General features: G+C 47.4%; 1 protein-coding gene across 2 annotated transcripts in view; it reads right to left on the reverse strand.

The window, feature by feature from the left end:
• Dnah8 (dynein axonemal heavy chain 8) overlaps positions 1-17,294 on the reverse strand; it is a 203,950-nt gene that overhangs the window by 26,741 nt on the left and 159,915 nt on the right. For both annotated transcript variants that reach the window (XM_055607163.1, XM_055607164.1), the window contains 3 exons: positions 13,135-13,251; positions 10,415-10,516; positions 5,273-5,433 (listed from right to left, as the gene is read on the reverse strand). In XM_055607163.1, coding sequence (XP_055463138.1) covers positions 5,273-5,433; positions 10,415-10,516; positions 13,135-13,251 — 380 coding nt within the window. The remainder of the gene's footprint in view (positions 1-5,272; positions 5,434-10,414; positions 10,517-13,134; positions 13,252-17,294) is intronic.

Consider the following 17,294-nt stretch of genomic DNA (forward strand, 5'->3'; position numbering starts at 1 on the left):
TTCCAAACAAACACAGCTGTGGGATGCAGCTGGCTGCCTGGACACAGCAGGAGCTAGGAACAGGTTATGAAGCTCAGTTAAGAGGGGACTCAGGATGGAAGAACCCCAAGGAGGAACCAAATGGGAAGATGGGAATTCAGCCAGGTCGGGGGAGCCAAGTGCATCAGGCTCCCAGGCCGACAGGCATCTCTAGTGGGAAGAGTTGCCCACTGGTAGGAGAGATGCAGGGTTCTCAACTAGGTTCCTTTGAATGTGAAGAAAATATTAATGATGCTAGCTTAGGCTTCCTGTAGCAGCCCACCAAATGGCTTCCCAGACCTTCTCTACCACCTGTGAGCAGCAATGAATGAACATTGGCTATAGAAGAAAGTTCTAGGCCTTGACTCTGTACCCAAGGGACAACTTGCCCTGTCACTTTGCCCCACGCCATCGCCATCCCTGATCTAGGCCTGCATCCACACATCCCTGGATTTACCCACCAGGTTTGGGTGTGTAGCATATTGTACGAGGCATTAAGGGTGCTCTAGACAAGGTTGGGGAGGTGGCAGAGAGACTGTACTGTGTTCTAAGTACCCTGGAAACTACTGAGAAAGAAAAGAGGTGGCAGCGGAGGAGGAGCCAGAGGGGTCATGGGTTCATTTGGGGGCTTGAGTTACCTGAAAGAAATCATATAAAAGAGTATAGTGAGACTCCCATCATCCCTTTCTTCAGCTCCTGGTAAGACAAGGTGGGGGGTCCCTGGTGAATACTTTTGAACTCCCAGCTCCAACTAACATCACAGTCGGGTTAGTGCAGTTCTCAGTCCTCACCAGAGAAGCCTCTTTGTGCAGCGGCTGGTGTCTAACCAGGAGACTCAACAGAGAACAAGCTCTAACACAGAGGTGGATGTCACCTTAGCATCTCCCTAAGACACGGGGAACCAGCCAGGAAGACGGGGCAGAGAGGCGGTAAGAGCAGTCGGAGATGACTGCTGTAAAACAATGTCTTCCCGACACTACGGGGACGCTGCACGCAAGAACTCACGGCCACGGTGGACCCCCTGCACAAGATCTGCACCAGAGCAGGCCAGTCAACGTTGCATCATGGATGGAAGCAATCAAGGGTTACCCTACCTGTAACTAAGGAGAGAGCTCACAGCTGATGGCTGCTTCGGAAGGGAAAGACAATGTTTTCAGGGGCGTGGCTCCGGATAGGTCGCCCAGGTACCAGTGGATGATTCCACACTCATGCATCCACCTGAAGCACTGACTGGACTGAGTGGGTTACATCAAAGAAGATACTGAGGTGGGAGGGGGCCTGGGAGGAATCAGACAGGAGACTAGATTGATACGATCAAAAATGCATTGTTTGCATGTGTATGTATTCTGAAAGGCTAACTGAAACAGGAGATATGAGGTCGCACTGTCACCTGAACACTATATTAAAGAATGACTACAATACCCATGCCATTTGCAAATTAGTCTGGTGTTACCCTGCCACAGCGTGCCTTTCACCTGATGGACCTGTCGGGCTGGGTCCTGCTAACGAGGACCACCCTGGCTTGTGGTGTGGTATTCACGTGTGTCAGTGTCAAGCTGGCCCCCTTGGTTTCTCTGATATATGATGACTCACCGTAGCAAACTGGCTGGGCGCAGCGGCCTGACAAGACTGCTCTGAGGGCGCCAGAGTGCTCCTTCTGAAGAGAGACTAGAGTGGCTGCAAGCTAATGGATTTCAGAGCAACGCCCACAGGGCTAGACATATGCACACACTTCCACGACAGACTTACTGAAGGTACTCGGCATTGTGCTCACACAATCAGGCAAGGACTACCTTGCAAACCTCCATGCAAACACAGATCCGACCAATGGGTTTCTTCAAGAATACAATTTATAAAAGTCGACAGCACTTGGAAACAGAAGGATGCTAAACAGGTCAAAGAAACGGCAACACTAAAAAGCACTGGGCCCTGATGGTTTCACAGGGGAACTCAATTCAGTTCTCAAGCATATAAATTGTTTGAAGGATTAGGAAATACCCGATATTTTATAAAGTGAACATAACCATCTATTAAGAATGAAACTGGGTAAAGCTATCACACACAAAAAATGCTCTGGAGCAACCTTATTTGTGAGACTCAGTACAAACACCTTCTCTTCCCAGTGAACTACTGACATCTACCCACAGAAAAATAGTAAGAAAGAACCAGAAAAGAGCGGTAATAAAGTTCAAGACTGAATGGATAATTCGTATTAGAAAATCCATTATATATTATTTAGCAATCTGGAGAATAACTATATATGTGTTCCACAGATACTTAGAGATATTAAATAAAATTCAGGATCCAATATTTGTTTGCAATGATTAAAAAAAAATGCAAGGATAGCTGGGAAAAATCCCAGAGGAGGGGCGTGCAGTGAGGGGTCCTGACCGAATAATGAGACATGAGGATCTTTAAACAGGCTGTGACAGCAGAGGCATCCTAGGCACAGGCCCACACGCTCATCAAAGCTCTGTCCACATTTGGGAGAGCATCTCAAGCCAATGAAAACAGATTACTAGACTGCTGCTTGGAAAAAAGATGAGATTTCATCCATACCCGCATGCCACAAAGATCCTAAATGGCTGAAGAGTTAAATGTGCAATGCAAAACCATGCCAACACTGGAAAGGGGGGTCATTCACTTTCAGCATCATCTGACGAGGCCTCGTGGCTGTCACTATAGACCCAGCTTTGACAACAGCACTATCCTTCATTTGATCACAATGAACAACAGTCAAGCCAAATGACAAGCTTCTACCTCCAAAAGCAGAGGCAAAACCAACCGAGAAAACAGGAAATAGTGTTTGCAACATACATCACAAATAAAAGGTGAGACTCGTGCGTGTGTGTGTGTGTGTGTGTGTGTGTGTGTGTGTGTGTGTGCCTGTGTGTGTTTTGTATATGTATGCCTATGCAGGCATACAGTTCAGTCTTAAAAATAAAAAAGGACTACTTCTAGTTTCATTTCTGTTGCTATGGTAGAACACCCTGACCAAAAGCAGCTTAGGGGGGAGAAGGGCTTATGGTCCCAGAACTCGTCCCATCGTTGGCTGGTACATGGTGGCACATGGCTGTAATCCCTACACTTAGGAGATGGGGGTAAAAGGATCAGATAGTCAAGGCCATCCTCAGCTACAAAGCAAGTTCAAGCTCAGCCTGAAATGAATGACGCCTGCCTTAAAAAAAAAAAAAATCCCAATTCTGGGAATTAAACCCAGAACTTTGTACTTGTTAGGAAGGTATTAATCAAACTGTGCTTCCAGCCCATGCACCAATATGTTATTACATAACTGCATGGAGTTTTGTCCACTACTTTCCTTCTCATCCATGGGAAACCCTCACCTTCCACGTTTCCCCAGCACCAGGGCCATGCCTGAAGACTTGAAGGTACAGCAGTGAAAATGGACACAGGTTTTGGATGCAGCGGAATTTATATTTTAACCAATGGCTCGTGAATAAAAGCAAATAAATAACAAAAATAGAGTATGTCTGTGGTGGATACAGGAAAAAGTAAGTCAGGCGGTAGAGCAACATCTGTACTTAGGGTGACTGTGGGGAGGCATCATCAATGAAAAGACGACACTCAAGCCAGGGCTGGAAGTGGTAAAAGGTGAGCCGCAGCGTATTTCAGGGTGGGGGCATGTTCCAGGAAGTACCAGTGCGGAGTCCTAACAGGAAGTTAAGGAGGGCCAGAGCTGAATGGAGGGAGGGGCATGCGAGGAGGAGGAGCAGAGGTCTGATTTTTAGGTACGTAGGATGCCTCTGACCTGGACCCAAGGTGAGGCAGAACCTCAGGAGGATTCTGAGCACAGGAGCGAGTCTAACTGGCAGTTTAAAAGCCTCCGCTCAAGAGAAACCACTTCCTTGTGCATCCCCTCTTGCTGCTGCTTCTCAAACTGATCCCCAAAGAAGCCCTTTTTTATTTATTGTTTCACTGACCACGGTAGCATTTCAGCTCACTGAACACAGTCTCTCAGAGCAGCAGCCCAGAGGCAGCACTGAAGAGCCATCCTGCTCCACCTCAGGGTCTGAATTAAGCATTCGCTGCCCATGGGTTGTGACAGCTTTTCCAAAAGTGGAGAGTGCCATGGGCCAGGTTAAAGGCTACAGAGAAGAACCCAGCACGGGTACAAAAATCTCATGCAGGGGCCGTGCTGGGTCTGTGGGAAGGCAGTATGCTTGTTTGTAAGAGCAGAGTATGGGAAGTGGGAAGTGCCCCGGCATGACAAGAGGGTTATTAAAATTACAGCCACAGGGAAAGAGGCAGGCATGCTTCTCTTTCTAGAACCTTCTACCAACGGACCACAGGGGTAACACCTTGCAGAGAGTGACTCGGCTAGGGAGCTGACTGAGTCAGCAGGTGGGAAGGAGTGGTCCTTTTTGGTGGACGGGTCTCCAAAGAGAAACTTCATCTGGAGGGTGGGCCAGAGAAGGGGCTAAGGATTGGGAGGCATTTCTATGGGTTTGTGGGCCCAGGGACCTCACACTAGCTGTGGGGTGTGTGCCCATGAGGGGCTCATGACTACACGGTTGTAGGCGAGCCGGTATGAGGTGAGATGGTCCATCACGGAGACAGCCAGGCAGGACTCTTAACTATGTGCCTTGCCCTCTCAGACCCTGCTTAGGATATATCCTATAACATACATGTTACAATATATATTTAGACTGTTAAAATCGTGTGTGCAAATGTTTCCACGTGTGGGTATGTGCACACGGGTGCAGCTTCCTGGGGAGGCCAGAAGAGGGCGTCAGATACCCTGGAGTTGGAGTTTACAGGTGGTTATGAGCCAATGGACATGGGTGTTGGGAACTGAATTTGCGTTCTCTACAAGAGCAGCAAACGCTCTTAACCACTGAGTCATCTATGTGGTCCCAAGTGGTTTATTTTTTAATGGATATTAAAATGGAGAAAGAGATAAGGGACCGGGAGAGGACTGTCAATGGAGAGCATCGATTAAAGCAAAAACATAACTAGTTTTATGACAGGACAGAGAAGTAATCAACGCATAAATTACAGCTTTGTGTTGTCATAAATGCCAGGCCGTGGGGATTTAGTGAGTGGAGGGCAGGCTGAGCTGTGACAGAGCTGTAATTGGAAGACAGGAAACAACACTATTTTTCACAGTAAAATAAAAAGAAGGGAAAGGAGAGAGATTAAGGGGGAAAATGAAATGCATAGTCTTTGCCAGGCTGAGTTACAAATGACGCCTCCAAGTTAGAAAAAAAGAAGAAGAAAAAAGTCAAGAACTCACGTGATGTCGGCATTAGGGTGAAGCCCAAAGACTTCCGGGTTATCTAGGGATGGCAGAGACTGGATGTACTCAAAATACTGGTCCAAGGTTTTGCACACGGGGATTTTATATCCAGTGTAAAAACAGAACGAGGGCTCAAACATCTTCTCGCTGAACCAGACCTGTAGGGGAGAGAGAAAAATAAAAGAAAATTGATGAAAAGGAGCAAGATTAGAAGGAGGGGGGCCTATTTCCATTTTAATAGGGCTGCTTTCTTTCTTTCTTTCTTTTTTTTTTTTTTAACTGTTGGTTTTGAAAGCATCTTAACAAAACTATCAACAGAATAATTATCACATATAGGAAGAAAAGAGATAATACACAAAAGAGAGGCCACCCAGAAATAATTAAGCAGGGCTCCGGTTGGCACCCAAGAGTAGAGCCAAGCAGAGTATGGAGGGTGGCCCCAGGGCTGGAGGTGGGCTCAGTGGCTGGACACTTGCTAGCATGCAGGAAACCCTGAGATCAATCCTCAGCACTGAAAAAAAAAATAGTGGAGGGCATGGACCGGGATGTGGCTTGCACCGAGCCCTAGGTTCTATCTGAATTGCTTATATCAAGCGTGGTGGGGTCCTTCTGTAATCCCAGCTCTTGGGCACTTGGGAAGTAGAGTCAAGGGGGGTGGAGGTTCAAGGTCATGTGGAACGATTCAGTGAGTCCAAGTCATATTACACGGGAGTAATCTCGTCTCCTTGGGCCCACCTGCATGAGGGTCCCTGAGCATCTTTGTGACCCCACATCTCCCTGGCCAAGGCTCTTCCTGAGGGCTGTGTCTACACAGTTCCACTCACAGATACTAAGCACCAACAACGCAGCCACAAAAACACTTCCCAGCATCTGCCCTCCCACCCTGAACTTCCTTTGTTAATTAAATTCTGTTCCTGGCTACAAGAAGCGAATGCATCCACTGCCCAGCCTCCATTGTTGTTAGCCTGAAGGCACCTTTTTTCTTATCCCATATGAATTGATTGGTGAACAAATGAGAGAGAACAAATATATATATTTGGTGTGAACAGACTTCTTTTGAAAAGGTGGGAAAAAGAGATGCTGGATGCCTGAGCTGGTTTGAGGCGACAACTTGGGTATCTAACATGGTGAATTTTCCTGGTAGGGAGGGAAGTGACAGGATGGAAGCAAGGCTGGGCCAAGGAGACAGGACTGTGCCTTGCCCCCTCAGTCCCCTGTCCCTGAGAGCACCCCTCCATCGCCCATCGAGGCTTTTTTTTAGATCCAGCGATTATTCTGAAATAGTGTGTCCTGGTTTTCTCCATGGCTCTATTTGCTTCAGGCCCCACTCTATTCAGTTCCTGTGTACACGGCACAGAGCTCAGAACAGAACGCAGAGGAGAAGGACACACACAGTCCTTTCACACAAGGAACGCGTGACCCCGGGAGAGAGACAAGCCAGTTGTGAAATGACCGCTCTAATACGGGGTTCACTGAGGCAAAAGCCCAGAGGACATGAAAATAAGCAAAGTTAACAAAAGGCTTTAAGCCGGCAGGAAAGGACAGCTTGGGGGATATCAGGTCAGGACTTAGCAAGGACAAGATGTTTTTTGGAGAGATGCCTTTAAGGAGAGGTTTTTGTTGTTGTTTTTGCTTTGCTTTGGCAAAAGTGCTTGGGATTAGGGAGGGCACACTAGCAAAAACCCAGAGTAATGGACACCAAAGTGGGCAGACAGACAGACAGCCTAGAGCAAATATAATGAGGGGAGGGAGAAGAAAGGGGAAGTGAGGGGAGTTCTGTGATGGATGACTGGGCGTGGGGTGAGTAGAGCGGAGAAGCAATCTCAAGTTATTGAAGAAGATGGTGCTGGCCTACAGTCGTCATGAAGACAAATGGGCTCTTTAGTGATGTGGGTGGCTGACGTTGCAGGAACACATCCTGGAATGGAGTCTTTGGGTCCATAGCACATTGGTTATCTAGGGAGTGACTGCACCAAGTGGCCAGGTGGCATGTAGTCATAGAATCGAAGTGAAGCTTAGACCCGTGTTTCCCACCACTTTACTTATACATGCCCAAGTAGGGGGACCTGACACCCCCCCAGGTCGCTGAGGTTCACCAGGGTGGAGACTGTTACAGAATACGGAGCATGAGCTCTGCATGGAACCATTCTATTAGTCTTACTTGTTGTTATGATGAAATACCCTGACCAAAAGCAACTTAGGGAAGAAAGGCTTAAAGGTCCAGAGGGAGAGAGTCCATGACGGTGGAGAAAGCACGGCAGCAAGAGCACTGGGACAGCAGTGGGACCTTCGCAAGGCGTGGCCTAGCAGGGGATCTGTGTGACCTATACCACTGAGCGGACGCCTGGAACAGGTTTGAGCTAAACAGGGGAGTGAGAGGAATGGAAAACAAGGAAACGCAACATCATGCAAACCAGCAGGCATGTGTATGTGTGGATCAACATGGGTATTGGTTGCAAAATCTATTACATTGAGTAAGTAGGGCGTGGGATAAACACAGGGAGCCCAACTACCTCCTACGAATATGGACACTTTGTGTCTGAAGGTCTAGGGTGAATTCCTAGGAGGAATTCCTGGGCGCATGACCCAGAGTTCAATCCCCAGCATGGGACAGGGAGCTCATGAGCAAATATATCATGTTTTATATGTTTAAAAATATTGTACAGAGGAGAGAGAGGTGGCTTGGTAGTGGCTAAGGGCACTGGCTACTCTTGCAGAGGACCCCGAATCACTTCCCAGCACCCACATTGAAAGGCTCACAATTGCTTGTAACTCTAGCTCAAGAGGACCTAGCTAGATGAGGGGATCTAAGATACAACTGTCCCTAACCCCAGTTCCAGGCGATCGGATGCCCTCTTCCAGCCTCCACGGTCACTTCACTCACAAGCACAAACTAAACACACACAAGAACACAAAGGAAAAACAAGGGGATAGAGTTATGGATCGGCTGCAAAGATCGCTTGACCATTTCTTCTTGGCTATGCATGACTGTCAGTAACTCTCGTCCTTTTCCCCATGGTGGATACAGAAGCTGCCCGCCCCCAGCAAGTTCCAAGAACACATCTGGAACATGCACTCAGGAGCAGGATTCTGGTCTGGAAGGCAGTTGCATCATGGGGCTGTGAAGATAAAAGCTGCTACCGTGTGCTCCACACGGGTGAGCACCAGAAGCCACCGTGCTGCCTCACTGCATCTCACTGTCTTAGGATGTAGTGAGTCAGCAACTCATCACCCCTTCAGACGCTAGGCACTCGCTCCTCCAGCTGGCTAGAGCACTGGCCACTGTGGACTCAGAGCATGGACCCTCCCAGCAACTGCCCTGGCAGATGGGAGCTGCCCCAGCTAAGGTCATACATGGGAGACTGGGCAAAGAATGAGACACCTGGGGGCTACACCTGGGGGCATAGGAGGAGAGGAGGGAGGGAGGGAGGGATCAGGAGGATACAAGGGAGGAGGCCACAGCCGGGATTGTAATAAATAAATAATTAATTAATTAGAAATAAAGAGAATGAGAACCTCAACAGAGAGGTCCATGTCAGAGTCTCTTTGCAGAAAAATAAGCCTGCCATGGCTGCCTCCACCTCCCACACACAGTGCTACCATGAACAATGGTATTTACCTTTGTGGGTCTTTCCTTGAGATGCTCTGACATCTGTTTTGCTGGGGTACTGGATCCAGCCAGCATGGACAGACCGCACTCTGGGAGGTCTGTCCCTAGTTAATTTCTAAGCGCTGGTATGCTTACCTTTAAGCATCCTTGCCAATAACTGCTATTTTCCATGTGCAACTCAATAGAAAGTGTTAAAATATTGGGTATCTGGTCAACCTCCAGTTTGCCAAACTATCCCAGCACTTCCCGTGCTTTGTTGGGATTTTTTTTTTCCTTTTTCCATTTTATTGAAAATAAATTCTTTTTCATACAATGTATCTGATTTTAGTTTCCCCACCCTCTACTCCTCCCAGTTCTTCCTTCCCTCCTTTCCCCTCCAGAACCACCTCCTTTCTGTCTCTCATTAGAAAAGAGCAGGCTTCAAAGAGATAGCTTTGTTGTGATTTTGATTAAGTTATGCCAAAAAGAAACAGAGGAGGAGAAGCAGGAAGAAGAGAGAAAGAAAGGAATAAAGGAGGAAGAAGAGGAGAGAAAGGAGGAAGAATAGGAGGAGAAACTTTGCTGGAGCAAAATTACTAACAGAGTTCCTAAGATAAAGAAATTATAACTGCATATTATTTGTGTGTCTGATTTTCCCCACTTAGCCAAATGCATATTGTCTCTTTAACACATAAAAAGATTTAAGAAGAGTTTGTGTCCAGTGGGTGTTAATTTATGCTATTTATCCTTTGTGGTAGAGTCATCATTGCTAATGAATAATGTCCTCTAGAAAATAGCTACTCACAAGCTCTGTGTGGAGTTTATTGGGAAAAGAGGGGGAAGCCCCAACATCCCATCCATCTTCAATGGTTTGTTCTAACAGGAAAGATGAGAACATTGAAATTACAGTGCATTCCCCAGCGCTTAGTTTTAGCCTTGGAGTCATGCTTTGTTTTGCACTCAAGAGGAAGAGGCACAGAGAGATGGCCAGTGTTTTCCTGACACGTTCTAGAGAACTAAGACCATGAAGCAAGCGTGGTGAGGAGATGGGGTGTCAGCGTCCTTGGGAGGCCCCGTGGGACGGCTGATGGCTGATGGCTGGTGGCTGGTTTATTGTTAGGTGTGTAGGCAGTATGGCAGAAAGAAGGGAGCCTTGACTTATTCCATTTATAAGCATCCCTCCTTTGGGCCCTCCCCCAGATCTGTCATGCCCACTGTAAACAAAAAACATTCTTTCGATGGGGAGACGGTAAAGAGAGCTTCTTGCTGTTGCAGAGGATTGGGGTTTGCGTCACACACACACACACGCACATGCGTGTGTGCGCGCGCGCGCGCGCACACACACACACACACACACACACACACACACCTGTAACTCCAGCTCCAGGGCATCTTGACACTCTCTTCCGTCCTCCACACTCACATACTCATAGCCACACAAAGCCGCACGCACCTATACATAATTAAAAACTAAATACGTATTTTTTTTTAAAGGAAAACCCAGTGACCTGTAGGTTCACACTCTATGTCCTCCCCCAGAACTGACTTACTCTGGCAAAGCAGTTGAGCAGCCGCTTGTCAAAGTCATCTGTCACCCTGCCTCCGTACTGTACTTCTCCGATCATGTACCGGACGGTGCTCCATGACACACCCTGTAGGAGAAACGCCGTAGGGTCAGCCACTGCCAACGAGAACACTTACTTAGGGCCTGTCTCTACAGGAAAGTTCTGGAAAAGGGAATGCCAGCCAGGCTGGTTTCCTAGTTAGCATTAACTGTCAACCTGGCACAGGCTAGAAGCACGGGAGGGAAAAAGTCTCAGTTGAGTGTGTCTTCATCAGGATGGTGTGTGGACATTTCTGGGAGGGCCCGCTACAGTTGGTGCAGTTTCCTGTGCAGGCATCCCTAGGCTGTGTAAGAAAGCCAGCTAGGCATGGGCCTGGGAGCAATCAGCAAGCAGTGTTCGCCATGGCTCCTGCTTCCAGGTTCCCGCCCTGACTTCCCTCAGGGACAAACGGTGACCTGGAAGTGTTAAGCCAAGTAAACTTTCCTCCTGAGTCGCTTCAGTGAGAGTGTTTGTCACAGCAGCCGAACGACGCTTGAATAGCTGCACTGAAAATTATTCTTTATCTCATAGGAATAACTCACTACCAGGAGGCAAGAACCGCTCCGGTTTGTTCGCCAGAGAAAAATCTACCCGATTAAGCATCGGGGGATAAACTGGCTATGGGTTATGTCAAATAGCAAAACAAGAGCATTTTTCTCTTCGTGATCGTAATCACCTGTAACAGTCATTATAGCAAATGCCACATGGTTACCGAGGGGCGGGAGCAATGCCTAAGGAAGAAAGAAGCAAAAGCAAGCAAGTAAGGGCCGCTTTAGCGTTCTTTCCCGGCAATAGATTTCTCCAGACTCAGTAAGAGAACAAATAGGAAAGTATTTATTCCTAAGACTTTCCCACAACTCAATCCTGTGCTGTCTCATTCTGTAGGCTAAAACTGCTTCGAAGTAGTCATTAATTTCTTAGCAATCTTGTACTAGCAACATCATTCTGCTATTCATAGCTATTTTTTTTAATACAGTATATTTGGAGTAAGACGAGAAGTGAGGATGCTTACGGATGTTTGATTCTTGTTTTTATTTACTTATCAGCTAAACTTTTTTTTTTTTTCCAGCTCGGTGGCCTTTCAAAGCAACCATTTCAAGGCACCTATTCTTTGTATACGCTGACATGATAAATGGCTGCAGAATATGAACCCATACAATATAATTTTTCATCATACCGCCACGACCTTAATTTACTATCCTTTTTGTCATTTAAAGAGGAGATGATCGGTTCTAGACTTCTGTCTGCCCCAGGTGAGCATTCATCACGGACCGCCCGAGCCATGCCGCTTCCACAGTGTCTCTGGTGATCTGGAAGGCCTACCATGGGCAGGAGGACAGGGGCAGAGCCAAAGCGGTCTGTCTCTACTAAGCCTGTGCCCTGTGCACTGTGTTCTCAACAAACGCTAATTCGTCCGAGGTGCTACAACTACGTTGTGGAGGAGGAAACAGGTCGAAGGCTCACTGACATGCTTATGATCCTGGAAAAAGTCAAGTTCCCTCCACAGCCTGTGAGTGGAGAGACAACGAGGCTTGCATCCCCATCTCTGTGAGCGAGGAGGCCAGCCATCATCAATTAAATGGGCATAACAGTGCTCCTAGCTCAGCCTCATGATGGTGTAGGCAAAAATGATGCCCTACATACATGAACACCACGGAGTTTAGGCGTCCGCACCATGGTCATTAGTAACTATTACCGGAACTTCGGCTGAGGTGTGGCTTGGGGGTAACCATCTAGCATGTGCAAGGACATAAATTCAATCCCCAGTACTACCCAAAAAAGGTTTATGGTTGCTACTTACACGCTGAACTTAACAATTAAAGAATGAGCGAGACTCTTGGGGCTCAGCATGCAAAACCACTTGGTACCCAGCCTAAAGGCCTGAGTCCCAACTCCAGGACCTACAAGCTAAAAAGTGAAACCAGTTCCTCAAAGTTGTCCCCTGGCCTCGCTGTATGCGCCATGCTGCAGGAATGCCTGCACTCACACACGCATCACGTACGCACGCGCGCACACCAGTAGATGGGTGGGAGGCTGCAGCGGAGGCGCGACGGTTACAAGCGCCTGATGCTCTTGCAGAAGATGAGCTTTGGTTCCCAGCGCCCACACAGGGGCTCAACCGCCTGCAATTCCAGGTCCAGGGGATCTAACGCCCTCTTCTGGCTTCCAAAGGTACTGCCCACACATGGTACACCACACACTCTACACACATAAGGAAACACATAAAGAAATCTTTTTTTTTTTTTTTTTTTTTTTTTAATGGTGAAGGAGGGGACTTAAAACAAAGCAAACAAACAATCAAACCTGCCTTATGGGCTAGCAGACACCTCCCTCTCTTTTAAGGAAACGGGAGGAAGGTAAAGAAGGCAGGCCTGACTGGGGTTAGCAGTCTTCTTTTGGGGCCCCAGAGTACCCAGGAGCAGCATGAGGGACATGATTGTATTTTGTGGCTCAGGGTTTCATCATCAGACTCACAGGCACCTTCGGGGGTGTGGGGAAGCAAACTGTGAGTGTGTTGGTGTGTGTGTGAGGAGAAAGTGAGTAAACCAGCTGGTTAGCACACGTGCCCCTCTGTGGTAGACTCTCAGGAAGACCTCAGCCAGTTCACTCCACGCTGTGGGCTGTAACGAGAAACTAGAAAACAAATACCCAACCAGTCCGCTCACCTTTTTAATGTCGCACTCGTCCAGGTGGTTTTGAATGAACTGGACACTGGCTGAGAAGTCGGCAGAATTGAATTCATAGGGAATATTCCAACCCAAGGGGCCAAATTTTCGTCGCTCCTTAGGAAACAGCGAAGAAAGGCAGTGTCAGCTGGGATGTAAAACACTGTGCGGCTGGGTCCTCGTTTGTCACACTTGGGGGTCTCAGGGCGTGCTGGGCAAGGGCTGTACCACCGAACTACAGCCTCTGCCAACTCCTCTACTAGGGCAATGGAGTTTAATTAAAAAAGAAAAGCTTCATTATTAAGGTAAGTTGACAGTATGAAAAGAACACTATGGGGTTGGCATGACCGCTCAGGGGGTGAGGGTGGTTTTCGACAAGTCTGATGACATGAGTTACACACACACACACTCTCTCTCTCTCTCTCTCTCTCTCTCTCTCTCTCTCTCTCAAACAACAAAATTACTTTTAAAAATAAAAACTAAAAAGTTAAAGGTCAGCTGGACGAGGTGGTGCAAACCAGTAATGCCAGCACTCAAGGGACTAAAACAGGAGGACTGTGACTTCAGAGTCGGCCTGCACTGCATGGAACGACCCTGTCTGAAAACAAAAGAAAACACAAACAGTATGTACCACTTGAGATGTATTAACTGTCAAACACTGTCTAATGACTATAGCTAATGGTTTGCAAACAAATCTCCAAATATTCAAGTTGGGATTACTGAGTTCTGTTTGGGGTTTGGGGATTTGTTTTGTTTTTGTTTGCTTGTTTTGTTTTTGAAGTCTAGTAGGTTGTCATGGTGACAAAGCCTAGTTGGAAGGAGATACAGGAAGACCAGAAGTTCAAGATCATCCTCTGCTACCTAGTGAGTTCAAGGGCAGCCTGGGCTACATGAGACCTGCCTCAAACAAACAAAACGTGTCTAGGTCTCCACTGACAACGCCTCTGGAAACTGCAGGAGACTGAGAATGAGCACCTGCTGGCTTTGTTGTTATTCTGAGTCAGCCTCCGAAGAGTTTGGGAAGTCAAATGTAAGGGCTGAAATCTCTCAAGTTGAGGAACTCAAGCATTCATGAACATGACTCCCTGGGAGCTTCACTCTGTAATTTTTCCATCTCCGGTTTTGAAGACCAAGAACTTCTTTTGTGTGCGTGGCATGTCTGACTTTAAGACGATCACACCGCCTTCGCCGCTGTCACTGCCGGGCTGAGTAACGAAGCCTGGGAGCCACCTACGAGACCTGGCTGTTCAGAGCTGCTAAACCGCCCGTGAATGATCAGACTGGCCTCAGTTCACAGGGTGGGGCTGCCCCGACGCTCTGGAGACTACTGTGTCTCTCTGTGTGTGTCTCCGTTCCTGTGGGTGTGCCTGCATGTGTGGGGCCGGGGGACAACCTCAGGACCTGTCCTCGGGAAGGCTGTCTGCCTCCTGGACCTGGAGATCACCGATTAGGCTAGACTGGCTAATTAGGCTGGCTAATTAGACCCCTGGGAACCTCTCGTCTCTGTCCCCAGGCCTGGAGTGTTATGCGGGTCCTAGGAATCAAGCTCAGATCTTCAAACTTGTAAAGTAAGGACTTTATGGCTGAGCACCTCCCACACACACACACCTAGTGGTGGCTCTAATAACTCCAAGCGCTGGAAACCCAGAAAGTCACAGATGAGCCCTGTTTCTGTTATCAGCTGTGCCTGCCTGAGGTGTGTGAATCTCTAAGGAAGATCCTGTATGTCCTCTGGAGCCCCCATCCCAGTGTCTAGACTAAGGATCTACGTGGGTGGCAATTCTGCTTTAACTCTTGTTTCTCTCCTCTGCCTTCTCCAACATACAAGTGTGTGCACACAGGCAGACACGTCCTCACACGCACACAGACGCACACCCATGCCTGTGCACAAGCACACACGCACCTGTGCACACGCACAGAGGCCACATGCTGAAGTTTTCATAAGCCATTTCTTCTTACTGCTGTTCCAAGCCTCGCCTACCTCAGAATCCCACCTTTCAAAGAAATCTGTTAGCTAGGGTAAAATCAGGGACAAGTTACAGGAGAAATTCTGAAAGCCAGAAGGTTTTAATCACTGAGTTTCAAGGTATGCTTTTAAAATATTAACGAAACCATTAGCTTTAATTTAGATACAGCTGTTCTGACCCTGAGAGATAAGATGAAGGGCAGAAAAAAAAAAAAAAAAAAAACATTTAAAGCCCTCTCAAAAATGGGAAGGTGCTTCCATTACCTCTTGATTGCACCTCTTGGGTTAGGTTGTCACATGTTAATGTGACTCTTGTCCTCATCATTTAACTAATTGATTAAAAGTGGACAACCAGCTCAAGAAAAAAAAAAGTTCCTACAAAGCAGAAAGAAACCATCAGCCTAGCAAACAGACAACCTACAGAACGGGGGGAAGCTTTTGCCAGCTGTACTTAAGATGGGGGCTTAGTATATAGACTATATAAAGAACTTCAAAAATTAAACACCAAAAAATAAAAGAAAGAAAGAAAAGAATCCTGCCAGTTAATGCACGGACTATTAAAAGAAACTGACAGGTCTTAACCGAAGAAACACAGATGGCTAATGGGTATTTCAAAGGTGTTCAACATCCCTAAGTGCCTATGGAGTGTAAATTAAAATGACCTTGAGATTCCATCACCCCTTAGGCCAGAGTGGCGAGCATCCAGAAAATAGACAGCAAATGCTAGTGAGGATGTGGGGAACGAACTCACGCTTGCTGCTGGTCAGAGAGCAAATTAGTGAAGCCATTATGGAAAGCAGTATGGGGAAGTCTTTGAAAAAAAATTATAAGTAGAACTACCATCTGACCCAGCCATACCATGCCTGGGCATCACCTAAAGGACTCCTACCATAGAGACCCTGCACTTCCAGACTCACTGCTGCTCTCCTCATAATGGCTAGTAAGTGGAGCCAGCACAAATGTCCATCAGTAGATGGACAGATAATGGAAAATGCAGCGAGCGTATCCATAACTGAATTTTATTTAGCCTTCAAGAAAAAAAAGAGAATCGTGAAGTATTCAGGAAAATGAGTGCACCTGGAAAGATAACTATTAAGTTGGGTACCTTAGAGCCAGAAAGACAAATATCATATATCCTCTCTCAGATATATGAGCAGATCCTAGCTGGCATGTGTGTGTTTAAGTGGGTGTGGGTGTGCAAATAGGCTATGAAACTCAAAAGAAGATACAGGAGGGGATGAAGAGGTGTTGAGGAAAGGGGTGGGGAAGGACAGGAGTCACATGACAGGAAAGCAAAAGAGGCTGCTGGGGACAGAAGGATACAAGGCTGGGGCAGGGAGATGAGGAAGAAGTGGAGAAAATGAATGGAAACACAGAGGATTTATAGAGATGTCACAAAGAATGGAGGGCATGGTGCTGACAGCAGGCTGTGGTCCCTAGCCTACATGCTCTCTCTGGACGTCGTCCAGACTCAGCATTCATGTTCCCTTTGTGTCCTAGTTTGGTTTCTATTGCTGGCATAAACACCATGACTAAAAGCAACTTGCGGGAGGACGGGTTTATTTGGCTTGCAGGTTTCACAGAACCCATCATCCAGAAGAGCTGTGGCAGGAACCTGGTGGCAGGAACCTAGAGACAGGAACTGTGGCCACTTCTTACTGGTTTGTTTCTAGACTCACTCTCAGCTAACTTTATTTTTTTAGTTTTTGTAGACACGGTTTCTCTGTGTAGACCAGGCTGTCCTGGAACTCACAGAGATCCTCCTGCCTCTGCCTCCCAAGTGCTGGGATGAAAGGCGTGTGCCACCACCACCTGGCTCAGCTAACTTCCTTACACAACTCAGGCCCACCTGCCTAGGGATGGCACCTCCTGTAGTGGAACCTACACCAACCAGAAATGAGAGAAGGCCCGTGGGCACACCCATAGGCCAGTGTGACAGAGGGAATCCTTCTACTGAGGTCCAGGTGTGTCAAGTGGACAGCAAAACTAACCAACATAACTGGTTTGTTTATCTTCTTGCCTCACGTTGAAGTATTTTTGGAAGCTTGGCAAGGAAAGCACGGGATCTTCCATCTTCTTTGTCTTTGTTTGGTGAAAAGACTTGCGTTTGCCTAAGCCACGCTGGTCAGCCACCATCCTAATGAAGGAACCCGTCCACCCTCAGTGGAGTCAGCTCCAGGGCTGACTCAGAGTT

The sequence above is a fragment of the Psammomys obesus genome, unplaced genomic scaffold (genome assembly GCF_907164565.1).
Source record: "Psammomys obesus unplaced genomic scaffold, mPsaObe1.curated_primary_1811, whole genome shotgun sequence".
Classification (NCBI taxonomy): Eukaryota; Metazoa; Chordata; class Mammalia; order Rodentia; family Muridae; genus Psammomys; species Psammomys obesus.